At 31.6% G+C, this 16,383-nt stretch overlaps 1 protein-coding gene across 3 annotated transcripts; it reads right to left on the bottom strand.

Annotated features, from left to right (window-relative positions):
* Nucleotides 1-6,643: 6,643 nt before the first annotated feature.
* On the bottom strand, nucleotides 6,644-11,173 carry LOC105124736 (F-box-like/WD repeat-containing protein TBL1X). 3 transcript variants are annotated; one of them, XM_011024850.1, is made up of 8 exons: nucleotides 10,930-11,173; nucleotides 9,301-10,526; nucleotides 9,129-9,219; nucleotides 8,827-8,984; nucleotides 8,696-8,747; nucleotides 7,843-7,922; nucleotides 7,646-7,739; nucleotides 6,644-7,531 (listed from the first exon to the last, which is right to left on the bottom strand). In XM_011024850.1, exons 2-8 carry the CDS (start codon nucleotides 10,459-10,461, stop codon nucleotides 6,933-6,935), a joined length of 2,235 nt encoding a protein of 744 aa, XP_011023152.1. In that variant the 5' UTR covers nucleotides 10,462-10,526; nucleotides 10,930-11,173; the 3' UTR covers nucleotides 6,644-6,932. The 3 variants fall into 3 exon arrangements, with proteins under 3 accessions (XP_011023152.1, XP_011023153.1, XP_011023150.1); XM_011024851.1 differs by lacking the exon at nucleotides 10,930-11,173 and adding an exon at nucleotides 10,676-10,921; XM_011024848.1 differs by lacking the exon at nucleotides 10,930-11,173 and having other exon boundaries at nucleotides 9,301-10,921.
* Between the last annotated feature and the right edge of the window lie 5,210 nt (nucleotides 11,174-16,383).

Raw genomic sequence — 16,383 nt, 5'->3', positions numbered from 1 at the left:
AAAATCGAGCAACTTCTAGAAGCAAAAACATGTGGACTTATAGATTTGTAATTAATATGCACGTAGCTCAACGGCCCTTCTTCCTATCTGCCCTTCTCCTTCCAATATTAGTCCTGATCACTATGCGCAAATCATCATAAATGAGGACCCTTCATTGCGTTAAGAGCTACATTTATTATTATTAACAAAAAATTATTATCACCAACCTCACAACATACTATTCATTAAAAATAAATTATTTTTTTGAGATATTTATTTTTAAAATCTCTATTTTTTATACTTTAATATTTAACTTATTAAAAATTAAATTTCATTATTTATTACGGGTTACTTTATAAAGAATTATTTTAATTTTATGATTCATATTGTTGATTTAATAAGTTAATCTATTGACTTGGATTTTTTTTTAATTTTTTAATTTAATATTGGATTTATTAGAGATTAAACTTAATTTATTACGAGTTGTTTAATAAGAAGTTATTTTAATTGCATGATCTATGTTGCAGGTTTGACGAGTTAATTTATTAACTCATGCTTCTTTTTTTAAAAAAATTTTATAATTCAATATTAGGTTGATTAGGGATTAAACTTCATGTTTTATTTCAATTTACTTTCTATGAGGTTTTACAAGTCTTATAACTTGGGCTACGAGTTTTGTGGGTTAATCAAGATTGACTCGGATAATTTTTATAGTGTTATTTTTTATATTGATTTTTTAAAAAAATTCATCCTTTATCAACGCATTGATTGAAAATTAAGTTTCATAATTTATTTTGATTTATTTTATATGGGCTATCTCAATCTCATAAATCAAATCGTAAGTTTGGCAAGTTAACCTAAATTGACTCGGATTGTTTTCTTTGGTATGTTTTCTATGAGGTTTTCCTGATCCATGATCTAGTCCATAAATTTGATAAGTTAACTTGGGTTGACTTCAATTATTTTTTTATCTTTTTTTTATAGATTTTTTTTGCAATTTTATCCTTAACATTGTATTGATTGAGAATTATGCTTCATGATTTATTATAATTTACTTTCTATGAAGTTATCTTCGTCTCATGGCTTGGATTGCGGATTTCACAAGTTAATTTAAATTAATTCAGGTTATTTTTTTTAAATTTTATTCTTTAACATTTGGTTGATTGAGAATTGAGCTTCAAGATTTATTTCAATTTACATTATTATCATAGTCTCATGATTTGGGTTGAATCAATCAATTCAATATGTTTTCGTCTTAATATCTGTAAAAAAAATATTATCTTCAAAAAAATTTTAATCAAATTATTTTTTTACGAATCGTACTGATTGTTTTTAAACTCATCAAGTTAAAACAAATTAATGCAGGTCAGCCTCCATATAATTTAAATTTTTTTAATATATTTTAAAAAAATTAATTTAACCCACAACCTAGCACGGGTTAATCATCTAGTTGACTTCTAAGAGACTTCTTGTTTATACAGTCCAATTAACCATGTTTTTCACATTGTTTGAATTTTTTTCAAGTTAATTATTATTATTATTTTTGGATTGATTTTGTGCTAATATAAAAAATAATTTTTTTAATATATTTTAAATAAAAAATATTTTAATAAACAACCCATAAAAGAAACAACTTGCAAATGTCGATGTAAATGCTAAATCGAAGTATCATACATAAATGATTGAGAGTTTGAGGACAAAAGGAAAAAGGTAATAATAAATAAATAATTTATGATGATGCATATTCTCATCGGTGCAGGAATCCGATGTTTTAAATAATAGCGAATTATTCTTTAGTCTTTGTGCTTTTATGAACTCGTTAGTTAGTTTTTGGGTTTCGGAAATCATAAATTAATTCTTTGATCAAAGTTGACAGTGAACTCTCTCTTAAATATATTTTTAAATTATATTCATTTTTTTTTATTTTATCGTAATTGATGAAATTTAAAGTCTTGACTAAAAATGAGTAGAGTAATAAAAGTATCATTAAAAATCTGATAAAATTATAACACTAAGTTATAGACTAATATAAGAATAAAAAGATTCAATAAAAAGTTTTTCATACAAATAAGATTAATTAATTATTTTACTAAAAACAAAAGGATTAAACGACCATTTACTCTATAAGTAAACTATGGTTCTAGATTTCATGTTCTTCGCACAAGAACATGTACTAGTTAATTTCACAAATTCAACAATATCCCGTATTTAAGAACATTAATTTCTCTCAACAGGCCTCGTAATAAAACTTTAGTAATTATCTATTCTCATTTCTCTTGCAAAATTCCACTCCACAAGGCAAATAGCAGGATGGTCGAAGCCTCCCCTTTAATCTGGGCTTATATTAGTAATATATACATAGGCAAAATTCTATAAATATGTTTTTTTTTTTTCGTGGATGAGATAACTTGATGTTGATGCGTAACGCAATATTGTGAGAGAATTATTATGTACACTTTACTGAAAATTGTTGGAAATTAAGTACACCGAGTTGAAAGGATTTTTAACTTATTCCTAGGACCTTGGCTCCACCAGCTGCCTCATGCTTCGTCTCGAGTGGATGAACGTGGGGTATTTGAATTTTGGGGCCTTAAGCTTAAGATTTGTAGTTAGTGGTTCAAATAATTTAATTTTTTTATTAATTTAAATGTTTGAGCCGTTTATGTATATCTTAATTAATATTATAAATTTTAAAATTAATAATTATATAAATTTTTAGTGGTTAACTTACGCGTGGCTGATTAATTTAGTTGTTTCTTGAAAAAATATCCAATGGCTGTACTACAGCCGCTGTAGTGAAATTCTTTCCCATGCAAGCATGGCCAATATTTTCGCATAGACAGGTGCTGCGCCTCAGACACCACGAAACTACTTGTGATTAGATTCTTGTCTTGCCGTTTAATCGCATCACCTGTCTTTCTCCGTTGATTTGTTTCTGATTAGATTTTGTTCTGCTGGCTGCTCAACCAAATTGATCGGGATTAGCCAGACCTTCTTTCTGATTAGATTTCTTCCTGCTTTTCTCTGCAGTACTGCTAGTGCTGGCTGCTCACGAGGAACCAAAGTGATCGAGATTAGTCAGTCCTTTCGCTGACATCGACATGTTGGAAAAAAGAAAAAGGTTCCTTTTCGGGGGTGGTGGGGTGTTAGAGCATTGCATTCTTATTTTTTTAGTTAAAAATCAGCTGAAACAGTAAAATTTTTTTTGCTTCAGAGTAAGTACATAAAAGAGGAATATTTGATAGTATAGTTATAATTAATTTTAAAAATTTTGCTTCAGCATGTGAGTAAGTACATAAAAGAGGACTATTTGATAGTATAGTTATAATTAATTTTTAAAATATTTTTATTTATAAATATATTATGATAATATTTTTTATTTTTTTAAAATTATTTTTAATATTAGCGTGTTAAAATAATCTAAAAAGATTAAAAAACATATTAATTTAAAAAATTTAAATTTTTTAAAATACAAAAACAAGGTTAAAATAACCTGAGATGCTGGCTTGTGGTGAATTTCTCTCGTGCTGTTTTTTCACGTACTTTTTCTTCATCATTGCTGAACCCACGGGATCAGCATGGCTTGGGTTTTTATGACCATTTTTACTGCTTGCAAGCCGGCTTCTAGGTGCGCTGTCCTCTTATTGAAGTGGCTTAGAAATTCCTGCTTATTACTGAATCAATCATAGATCAATTCCATTTTTATTGGAGAGTATTTAGTGCATTCATGATTCTGAGCTTTATATTATTCCTTTTAAAATACATGTCAGACCTAAAAAATCTCATTTCAATTAAATAAAATGATAATTTCTAATTTAAAAATTATAAAATTAAAATTTTGATTAAATCAGACATTGTATTATACTAAGCCTTCTAATTATTTAAAAATTTTATCTAAAAACTTTGTGATATAACTAGGATGACGTTTCAAATACCATGCATGAGTTGCTATAATAGGTGGGTGGCTATCTTGGTTTTCAACAAAGCTTTGGTTTTAAAAATTTTAATATGCTATTTTTTTAATTGTTAATAACTTGCATTTATATTTGTGTTTTGCTATAATTTTCTTCTTTCCTTTTTTTCTCTGCATGGGAGTACACTGCTCATGTAGTTGTGTTGGTTTTCAATATGATTTATTATTATTATTATTATTGTGACTTTAACGAGGGGGAAAAAAAAAGCACTTGCAAGTGCTTCTTCCCATGACAACAATTCTGATTGTTGCGACAGGTTCCACGTTTTTTTTTCAGCGAATCACTCGTATTTGTATTTGTGCTTTACAAAAATTTTCTTTGTTTTTCTGTGCATTCACACTATGCCGTTGGGTTTCTTTAATTATTGTTTTAGATTGTCTATTCATGGTTTTTTTTTTAAGGTATTATACTATATAAAAACAATTAATAGATATAAACAAAAACACTAAAAAAAAACAAAAAAAAAACCCTAAAACTTTTGGGTCTCTTAAAAAAACCCCAAGAGGCTTCGGTGCATGAGCCTAAAACATCTTATTTATTTAGGTTATTTAGGCTTTATTTTTTTATTTTTTTAATGCTTTTTTTTTTAAAAAATAGGTGGAATGTTGTCTGCCTCTCTTATATTACTTAGATTCTGGTAACCTTCAGTTGTTGAAAAATCAGGTTGGTAAATTTAAGATTAAAAAAAAGCATTTTTCAACCATATTTTAAAGCAAACAAAAATACTGTAAACATATTCATATACTCTAAAACACCTTCTAAGATATATTCATATACTTTAACATCCTAGAAATTGACTTAAAAACCACAATTAACAAGAAACAAAAAAAAAATTGAATTTAGATCTATCATTTTAAACAAGTTTAAGTAAAAATACATATTATATAAACTTTCCTCGTCAAAAGAAACCAATTATAGAAAAACCATATGTTTTTGTAGCTGAAATTAGTCTCAAAAGAAACTTTCTCTATCTAACACCAGATTTCAACTACTTTCTTTCTTATCTCTTAAATAAGGGATAAAAAAATAAAAAAATAAAGTTTGTAATAAAAATTGAATTTCTCAAACTATTAAGGACTAAAAAGTTATAATTTAAAAAGTTAGAAAATCAAAATATATGTTTAATCCAAGTTTAAAAACCATCCTTTTCTTACCGTATATTTCATCTTAGGCTCATATCTTTAATCTTGTCATTTCATAATAAATATGCTTTAATTAACCGGGTCTATAAAGGTGAAATAAAAAAGAGAATACAGGCTAAAAAAACAAATCATTATAGTAACACACATGGTAATTTATTTTCTGGTGAACCGGGGCTGAATGTGGAGGCTCTTAGAAAATATAAAAGTTGATAGCGAAATTTGTGGGAAGGACGGAAAGCTCAGTTGGATTGGACGCAACTGTTGGTGGCTTGGATCAAGCTCGTAGTAGTTTCCTGGCCTGTGATGAGATATTAATCGAAAAGGTCCATAGAGTTGTGCCTAGGGTCGGTCCAATCCAGCCACTATCAGAAGCAATTTGTGCTCTAGGCAACATCAGTCTGTAGTTGAACAAGCAATAATATCCCCATTTTCATACAAGGGAGCAGAAAAGATTTCAGCACGGCTACTAGAGGAGCTACGTCACGTCAAGGAGAGGGTCCATAAAGATATTGCACTCTCTTCTTTGGTTTCAAAGCTTGATCATTGCCAAAGATTATTGGTTACGATGGAGCATCATGCAGTTGTTGCGAGGGGAAAGGCAGTACCCCTGCGTACAATTGGTGTTTGTCACTGTCAATTTTCATGAGGCACTTCTGCAACATCTTACAATTTTACAAGTTCCCTCATGTCATAATCTCAAGCATTTCCATTTCTTTCAAGTCATTAGGAAGAATCTCCCATTAACATGAAGACATATATGTACTTGACAACTGAACAAGGCAGTTCTCAGGATCACATGACACTTGCAATTATGCCCCCATATATAATATACAGGACATTTAATGTTTCTTTTTACTCCCAATAAAAAATTTAATTGTAAACTTCAAACTGAAAAGCAAAAGATCCATTAAAAAAAGGACTTGAAAGAAAAAAACACCAATAAAAAAAGGGATTTGAATGAAAAGAAAAAACTTGAGGTAGCTAACTGTTCACATTAACAATCCATCTCAAGCTTTTTAATGTTTCTTGTGTTTATATATATATATGTAGTTCTTTTTTATGTGTTGCCATGACCTTTGCAATGCAAAAGCTCGCACACCAAAAAATTGAGTGAAAATTGATGCAATTAGGGCCTACCATCATCACTACAAGGGCTTAAAGGCTATTTTCCAGCGGCGGATCAAGGAATCCTCCCAAAGCAAAGGCGGTTTTTTACTTGGGGCTATCCAAACACGGCGCTACCATGGAAAGAGACTAATGAACACACCTGAGGTGACATCAATCCCCTCCAAAATGTCAGGGGCCCAACAGAAAGGTCCAAAAACGGTTAATGCACCGGCAAAGAAGCCAGGTGTCTTCAAACACCTAACAAATCATAAAAGGCGAGAATTCCCACCAAGGAATTCAGAGGCAACTATCTTCCAAGTCCCACCCAATAATGCCACCCTTCTTTAGAGAAGGAAAACTCCTAACAGAGCCTTTCTTAATTATTAACCCATCTTATAAGCTCTACTGTTCTGATCGCGTATGCGGCACCTGGGCTGCTATATAAATAAATTAATGAATGATATATACTCTGGAAAGCAAATCCTGTACAGCACAAAAATTTTGAGATTAGATTCAATTGTCATACACCGAGGAATCTTGGCTATCCGACCAAACAACCGAGGTTGCTATCACTTCTTAACCATCGCTGGTGACCATGTAGTAGACATCTCCGGGCGGCTATCGGTGCATGTCAATTTCTGTTCCCTCAATACCTCAGGTGTCATGGCCGCGTGCAATCACATGCAAATCAACCACTGTTTTTTGGCGACAATGTGCTGAACCTCTCTATTTAAAGGTGAATTGGTAATCCATAATTCTGGAATGATCTGATTCGTCCATCCCATCCAGCTGTTACAATCACCAAACCCCATGCATGAGGGGAGCCATGCATGCTCTGGCATGACATCTTCAAGAACTTGTACTGCGATTTGCACATTGCAGATGATACGACCAATGAGCTTGCGGGAAGATTTTCCTCTGGCCATGTTGCAGAACCCTTGGGCAAAGAGTGAGAGAAAAATCCATGGCTGAGTGATAAATTTTCAGGGGAAGAGAATGGCAATTTCCATTGTGAACTCTCAACCAACTCAGATTGCAGCAACACACCTTTTTCACTACACGGCCCTGAGTTAATAGAGGATGGGGATTTTCCAGTGACAGTTGAGGAGCTACAATTCATAGAAGTCATCCCACACCAGGGTATAGCCACTGACACATTGTTTGAGAAGAAACGCTCGCAAGACCATTTGCTCTTCTTCTCCTGAGCCACAGGCCCATCCTGGCTAATATAATTCCAGATATAGACATAAGAATCCTCACTTGCTGAAACAATATGCATCCCATCTGACGTGAATGATGCAGATATTTGGCTTCCCGCATTACGGAGGCCTGCACTCAATACACTAGATTTGAGGGAAGAAATAGCTATTTCTGAAAACTGAATGTATTGTTTACCATAATTACCAGCACCACCTAATAAAAACACAACTAATTTGTGCACACCTCGATATTTGCATATCACATCAACTCCATGGAGTATTCGAACTTGGGAATCAGCAGAAGTGACCATTAACCTGGTCGGGTCACTTGGAAAAAACTGCAGATAAGAAAAGCTAACATTATACATTTAGCATAAGAATGAAGCCAAACGACATGCAATAAGATGGAAAAGGAAAATTAGCAGATATAAAAATCATCACCTGAAAGCCAGTTATCCTCTTGAATGGTGACTTCTTCTTGCCCTGCAAGCATATTTGTGCATACTGCTGCAGACGATTATCTGATCCATGCAAAATACACTAGTTAGCACCAAAGCTACCCTCCTGCATCATAGTATGGCATAAAAATCAAATTTGAAACATGAATCTATGATGGGTTTCATAGACATTAACTGGGGTATGGAAGTCTACAATGGAACTAATTTTCACCCCTAGATTAAGTACCACAAACTCCAGCATTTGTTGTGAGGGAAGAAAATAGAAAGCTATCTGATTACTGATCAGGAATATATATATATCACAGAGGAAAGCAAAACGATCCTACCAAAATAACTGCTCCAATATTCCTTTGCTAATCCAATGAGTATCAATAAATTATCAAGCATTGTCTTATGCAAAGGACATCCATATCAGACCAAAAGCAAGTCGAGGAAAGCAGTAGTGATGAAGCATGATGGCAATATGCAAGACAATGAAAACACGAGGAAATACCTGCAACCTATTCAAAGTAAAAGTCTTTGTTCTGAACTAAGGAGGTGCATCAAGCATTACAGTGTGAAAAGTTCATGCTAAGCCACAGATGTTAAATTCGTGCATTCAATTAAATTCTTCTTTCTATTTCCCAAAAGTGAAAGGCAAACCAATTGCCCAGCCAAAAAAATGAGCAGGATATTTTTAACAAGATTCTTTATCAGTGTAGAAACAGAAAACTTATTTCATGACTCACACATGCAGGAGAAGCAAACCACCGCGCAGTACACCTGCACTACGACAATGACTGCAATATATTCCAATTCTTTTCTGTATAACATGCTTTGGAATTAAAAAAAATAACCTGCTGCATCATAAAAGCGGCAATTGCCATTCATGGAGCCAACGATTCCACCCTGCACAAAAAAGCGAGTGCTCTAAGAATTTCACATGTGAATCACATTTAGGAGCAGAAAAAGGAGGTCATCCACAAACCTTTCCATCAGGACAATAACACACAGCCGTGACAATTTCAGTTATATCAGTCCAGTCAACAACTTGACAACCAGGAATTGCCCAGATGCGTACTTTCCCATCTATGGAACCACTGATGAAGTAATTTTCATCCACAGGATTAAACTGGACGCAGGTAACTGTATTGCATGCAGCACAGAGACAAGCAATTAGAATATAAACAAATCAAAAGTGCCTGAACTGATCCACCAACATTAACTACTCATAACAATTATCAAGACAAAAAATTTATTGGAGAATGATCAGCATGCAGAAAAGCACACCATAATCATTGTGGAAGAAAACTTGTAGGCATTTGCTGCTTCCCACTTTCCACAAGCGAACAGTTTTATCAACTGAGGATGAAAGGAGATACTGCAAAGGTAATGGGACAATCAGAAACATAATTTATTTGTCAAACAAGAAAAACTAAACTGCTGTCGAGTTACTACTTACCTTGTCCTTTGACCATGAGAGGTCCAAGACCTCTCCACAGTGCCCAAAAAACTCATGGATTGGTTTGTCCGATATTTGAAATACTTTCTGAGGAAAAATGACACAAGCCGAGTCTGATGTCAGCATGCTCTTGAATTTACCCTTTTTCTCTCTATCCACCTTAAGGGGAGCTACAGAAAGATCATCAACCGTGAAATGGGCATTGGAAGAATGAATATCAAGGATGCCTAACTCATCTGATCTCTCTTTTTCCATCACCTGCCATACACGCACAACTCCATCTTCACCTGCACTCGCAAGGTACTGACCATCAGGACTGAACTTCATAGTCAATATTGAACCCTCGTGAGCTGGAATATCCTGTCTCATGTAAAGGGCAGAGAATTCCTTGGACCGCTTCTTATAAGATTTAACCCTAACTATCTGATTCCTAGCCCCTGCAACAGGATAAGGACCATTACCACCAGCTTCCACTTGCCTGTCAACGATGCAAGAGATAGCACCTAATCTCCTCAACCATCCCATCTTTACCTGCTTTCTTGGCAGCTCCAAATTGGGCACATCTTCAACTTCTCTTCGCATCACTTGCTGAACCAAATGGGAAAACCCAAGACTCCTCTCAAACTCAGCAACAGTAAGTAACCGATTTGAACCAACTTCACGAATTCTCCCTGACATGCCATCCTGCCGAAGTTCATCCAGAATAAACTCTGTCCCGTTATCCAAATTCCTAACCCTACATACAAAATTCTCCTCCATTGCCCCATCTAACAACTCTTGGGCATCATTGGACCAACTCGACATGGAAGACTGACTCGATGAGAGTCCATCATCTAAACTGTATGATCTCAGAACTGCATCGCTGTGTTCCGTAATCCTATCTGTCTCAACTTCCACTTCATTGAAAGACGTATTGCCAGGATCACCCTTCCCAGCTTGATCCACGTCCAAACCCATCCATTTTAAAAATTTATTGCGCCTTTCACGAATACAGCCTGGATTCTTGATCCAAACCTCATAACCAATACTACCAGGCAAGGAACCAATAACCCCAAAATCAGAATCCAAATTGTCAGGGGAGTCAGAGTCTGGATCAGATACAGAGGGACAATCCTCAAGAGTGTCGAAGAATTGATCCTCTTCTTCACTCAAAATCTCCATTTTAACACCACAGCTTAACTCAAAACCAAACAGTTACCATCTCTCAAAAACCTTCTGGCAACATCCTAAATCCCATCCAACAAGAACATGTCAAGATATTGAGAACCCAAAAAAAAAAAACCCATTATTAGTTCATCATCCAAAAGCACAGATCCCAGTTGTAGTACCCAACAAGTGAAAACATTAAGAAATAAAATAAAATTAGTAAGCAAACCCCAAATCTCAAACAAAACCCAACGACACACACAAAGATATAGCAAGCAATGGAGCAAGTACTGTTGCGCTGAAAACAGCATAAAGAAAAATTAAAAAAGGAAGAGGAAACAAAGACGGGGGTGGAAATGAAGAGATAAATAAGAGAGGTGTAGAATATTATGAAAACACAAGGAAGAGGATAAACGAAAAGGAAACAAACAAAAGAGTGATTTAGTGGTGTGGGGTTTAGACTTTTTTGGAGGGGGCGCGCACCTCATTTCACTTGCTTCTTCTCCCGTATCTTTTTCGAGCCTGTCAAACCCAACAAGAAAACACCAAATAAATCATATGAAAGAAAAATAATTTGAGATCTCTCCTAGAGGTGGCTGCTGCTTCTTCTTTCTTTCTTTTTTAAGAAAAAATCTGTATGATAATTATGCACTACCGTTGCCTTCACTTTCTTCGATTCATCATCCAGTTGTTGTTTTTGATTTGCATACTGTTTCGATTGCTACAAGTTCTGTGAAAGGCAGGGTATTATTACCTGCGCAGCAGCGTCGGTATTCACTATTCAGCAGCAGTAAGTCAGTAACTATTTGTTCTTATTTTTCCATGCAACCATTTCGTTGCTTTATGTGGTTAATGGGCGATGACAAGTTCAAGTTCAGCTAGATTCTCTAGCTTATAGTATCCTAGATTCTTTCGCTTCGCTCATAGATTGAGAATCAAGTTTAACTTCCTTGCCCTTCTTTTGATTTGTTGTAAGTACTTTAACTGGGGTAAAATAGATTGTCTTTTTTTTTTTTTGGCCCCAATCATGTTAGAAACTTCCGTTGTTTTTTACCATTTGATGAGATGTTTATAATTATAGTTGTCGTTGATTTTTATTTAAAAATATATTAAAAAATATTTTTAATATTATGATATGAAAATGATTAAAAATACAAAAAATTAATTTAAAAATAAAAATAAAATTCAAAGTTTTTATTCTTAAAAATTAAATATAATACTCACGTGAATTCAATAGAAAAATTATATTCGTATTTTATTCTTAAACTTTAATTGCAAGCTGGACATGCCCGAATTGTTAATATGATATATCACACATATAACACACACATGTGTGATATATATATACAATTATAAATTTTAGCTCTAAAATTAATAAATTTAACTTTTGTCCCTCTTAGATTTTTGGTTCATAATTTGACTCTTTCAAACCTAATATCATGTGCCCTGCCCTGCTTAGGTTAGAGAGCAATATTTGCTCTCGGTTAAATGAAATTCTGGTTAGATTCGTATAATTCAGTTTGGGTTAGATTTTCTCGGGTAATAAATTCCCTCTGAGTCGTGTTTGGTTGGCTCATAAATTGAGAATCAAATGGAAACTCCTGTTCCTTCTTTTTTCCTTTTCTTTTGTTTTCCTGTTTTGATTTGTCTATAAGATATTATAATTTATTGAGAAAATTCCTACTTGATTTTTAGAGAGAAATTCTTAGGGGTCTGCTGTTTTTTTTTTATCACATAATTGTAATTATAATTAGGCACATATTTATAATAAAATCCGGGGATTTAATTTTCTTATACTTTTGCTGGAGTGACTGTTTGATAATTTATTTTTGTATTGTTTGACTTAAAATTATCGTTAAAGATATATTCTTTAAAATAATTATTTTCTTCAAGAAACTAAATAAATTACTTAAGCTGATGGATTTAAATAATTGATTTAAATTAAAAATAAATTATTTCTTGTGTGGTAAGATTAAGATTAAATAAATGACTGTTATGTTGTGATACAAGTAAAATCACTTAAATGTTTGGTAATCTATTATTGTGATGTTTTAACAGTTCACAACATAAAATAAATATTTTTTTCAGAAACTAAACTAAATGAATTGTTTTTTAATTTCTGAAACACAAAAATATTATAAATTATATGTGACTGATTAGCAATTAATATTGATGTGGTTGGCAATCAAAGGTAACGGAATCGTACTTAGGTATTCTTTTTAGTTGTTGTACTTCTATGGTACATAGCCCCTGTTCGGTAAGGGGGTTGGGCAAATCTTATTTTATTTTTATTTAAAATTAATTTTTTTATATTGTTATATTGTTTTGATATGTTAATATAACAAGTTTAAAAAATTAAAAAATATATTATTTTAAAATATTTTAAAAAATTATTATTATCACACTTAAAAAACACAGCTTCCTAACAAATAGTTGCTTGAATTGGTCAGGCTAGTGTTTTGCAACAGCAGAGAAATGGCTTTAATAGCCACCAATTGTCCTACATGGAGAATGAATTTAACTGGAAAAGTCACATAAAATCTTGAATTAAACCAACTAGTAGCAGGTGACATCTAACAAAATAATATTCATCAACTTTAGGTATGGGTTAACTAATTAAATATTAAATTTATTTTTAAAAAATTATTAATTTAACTCTTATAAATTTTAAAATTATTAAAAATTTATATAATTATTAATTTTAAAATCTATAAAATTAATTAAAATATACATTAATTAACCTGAACACTCACATTAATTAAAATAACAATAATAATAAAATTCATCGTCTTCTAGAGTTTTGAAAAGTTATCAATGTAGTTAATTCAAAGTGATCATTACTTTCCATGCTTTTTTTTTCTCAACTAAAAATTAACTAATACATCTTTAATATACTTTTATAAAAATTATTTTTCACTTTTAGAATTTAAGTTGATAATTATAAAATCTTCATCCAACTTTTTTTGTTTTTACATTTTTAATTGTCTTGCTTTAAAGCAAAGTAGTAAAAACTAAAAAGTAAAGGATTAATTATAGCCTCTAGATGATTTTACTCACAATATAACACAAAAGAATTATCATATATTTAACCTCACCGCATAACTGTAAAGAGGTTAAATATAGGATGATGATGACTCAGAAAAAAGAGAAAAAAAGAAAAAAAGAAGGAAAGAAGGAAAGAAGGAAGCTCTAGATCTCTACTTTGCCACATAACTGTAAAGAGGTCCGTAAGCTACACGCCAAATCCATCCTATGCCATTCCAATGTAATGGCAGGCAAACACGGCTTCCAAACAATATAAAAACATTCCAACGAACGACGTGCCCTTAAAATACCTTATTTTGATGAGATTGATTGCTTTGTTTACAGATTGATATTGTATTCTTACATGATCTCGTGACAAGTTTATTGAGGTTTATATCCCCATGCATTTCTGGCTGTTAATTTAGTTATTTCAATATGTCTCAGAAAAATCTAGTTGCTTAAGAATAAATTTATGTTTTGAATAATTGATTGATATCTTGTAACAGTCCGATTCATTTTCTTTTGCTAAGATGACCATAAAAGGTAACTCATACTTACAAAAAAAAAATATTTTTTTAATAAATTTTAAGACTCTTTAATATTTAAATAAATATTTTTTTAAAAGATATAACAATATTTAAAAAAAAACTCCAAAAATAAATGTGTCATAAAGAATAAATATGGAAAACCCTTTCTTCTAAAATTTATATGTCTTTACAGTTTATTATTTTTATCCTTTAATCCAGATAAGGATTATAAGGTCCTTCTTTTTTAATAGAAAATATATTTGATTATTAGAGAAAAAATATATCTAACTTGTCAGAAAAAAATATTTTTATATGCATATGAGCTCAATGCTTTTTCTAACTTTACTAGAGGAAAAAAAATTCTCAAGGTCTAATTTACTTTTTTGGAAAGATAAAAGGTTCAAAAATACATCAATAATACTCCTTTTATTAAAAAGGATCCAAAGACACCATGATAAACTTTTTTTTTAATAGTTGGAATTGCAAACCGGTCATTTTTTTTTCTTATTTTGAACAACTTTCTCTCACCCTCTTTCAAAGTTTATGGAGTGAAGCATAAAAATAAATAAAGTTTAGGATCTAAACATAAAATTATAAAATTACAAGGATAAAAAAATTAGTGCATGGAGAAATTTTGGACAGAAATGAACTCTCTTGCATGAATTTGAAACAAGTCAGTGATTTTTTTTAAAATTTTAATCCTTTTTCTAATTAATTTTACACATCAAATTTAAATTTTATTTTATTAAGTTAACCTCAAATTCAATCATGAAATTTCATCAAAAACTTCGAGGAAGAATAGTAGAAAACTATTTTCTTGAAACGTAAAAATATGCAAAGAGAAGAAGATATGAATACATAACATCACATGAAAACATAAAATAAAATAAATAAATTTTAATGTAAAAAAAACACAATTCATTAAACAGTGTCATGCACAATAATTTTAGAGAGCATGATAACAAATAGAAAAATCATATTCTTCCTCGGAAAAAAAATATTTTTTTAGGTTTATTGTATAATACCACACTCTAAAATGGTAATTTCCTTTTAAAATCTCAATTCAATGAAAGCAAAGGTTTGGAAATATACAAAGAAAAAACAAAACAGGAATCAAGTTTCCATTGTCACGTGACAGGAAAAAAGAGAGTTCCTATGGTCAACGTAAATCCACGAGGTTGGAAACTTTCCTTGAGAGAGAGGTGGTCATTAAAAAAATAAAAGTCTTCGCTTCGAGAATTAAGATTATCTCGAACCTTTATTTTTCCTTTCCTGGTTACAGAAGAGACTTGTGCGTGCTAAAAGGTGCAAGATGCCTTCGATTCGGATTGTTAGCTTCCGCCGCCATGCAGTTTTTCTACTCTCTAGATGGCAAATGCACACGCAAGCACTTGCATGCTATGTTCTCAAGCCTTTTTGGTCACATGCTCCGCTCACTTACCTTTGCCGGCCCCTAATTTAACTTGGATTAGATTGTCTTAACTATTTGTAACGAGATATTAGTTTAGTGATAAACTAGTTTATATGGTCGCACTACACAATTATTTGAATGTAAATAAACGTTCAGGTCACAGGAAAATATCTAATAACATGAAAATTCTCTTACCCAATTCCTTATTTAACTAAAATTTAAAATTAAATTATACGAGAGTTATTTCAATATAATACATTTAAACTAACAAATTTGAAGACAAATCAAACGATCAACAAAAAAACATAATTTGACTTTAAAAATAATAATCCAAGATTATTTTTTCTTTAATATCAAGACGTTAACAAATTGAATTTTTCAACCCGTTAAATCTATGATTCTGGTGATGAACTACACTAGGTTTAGGAATTTTGTTTCTAAAAACTATTTCTTCCTTAATTATACAATAGCAAAAATAGACAGTTGTAAAATCAAGCGCAAGATAAATGTCAAGATGTTTGTTTGAGACAGTGATAACTTCATGAAAGGTAAACCAAAACAATTTATGAAGACAAACTTAAAAACAAGTAAATGTTGGAAGATGAAATTAAAAAAAAAAGGCCACCTCCTTCATTATCAGTATAAACAATGAAATAGGTGGTTGTACTCCTAGTTTTTTAGAATAGTAAGGGAATAGTTGAATTCAAGTCTGTTTAGAAGTGTGGTTGGAGTTACTTTTCAAAGTATTTTCATGCTGAAATGCATCAAAATGATCCAAAACATGCCAAAAAAATAATTTTTAGTAAAAAAAATTAATTTTTTTTAAAATACTGGTTGACCCGCGTTTCTAAACGCTTCTTTAATCTCTTATGCATGATTTAGTTTCTTTTACAATTTTATAGTAGTAAAGTAATAGTAGTAAGACACAACAAGATGCATATTTCTTTTATAATTTTTTAAGCCATTTGAACTTAG

Source organism: Populus euphratica, unplaced genomic scaffold (genome assembly GCF_000495115.2).
Source record: "Populus euphratica unplaced genomic scaffold, PopEup_1.0 scaffold32.1, whole genome shotgun sequence".
In the NCBI taxonomy this organism is placed as follows: Eukaryota; Viridiplantae; Streptophyta; class Magnoliopsida; order Malpighiales; family Salicaceae; genus Populus; species Populus euphratica.
This window is presented reverse-complemented; position numbering and strand designations above follow the sequence as displayed.

Excerpts from the sequence above, each read along its gene's own strand:
- LOC105124736 (XM_011024850.1), bottom strand. The coding sequence starts at position 10,461 with ATGGAGATTTTGAGTGAAGAAGAGGATCAATTCTTCGACACTCTTGAG. Across the intron at positions 9,220-9,300 it reads TCTCATGGTCAAAGGACAAG|TATCTCCTTTCATCCTCAGT; the intron begins GTAAGTAGTAAC and ends TTACCTTTGCAG. Across the intron at positions 7,740-7,842 it reads AGAGGATAACTGGCTTTCAG|TTTTTTCCAAGTGACCCGAC; the intron begins GTGATGATTTTT and ends TCTTATCTGCAG.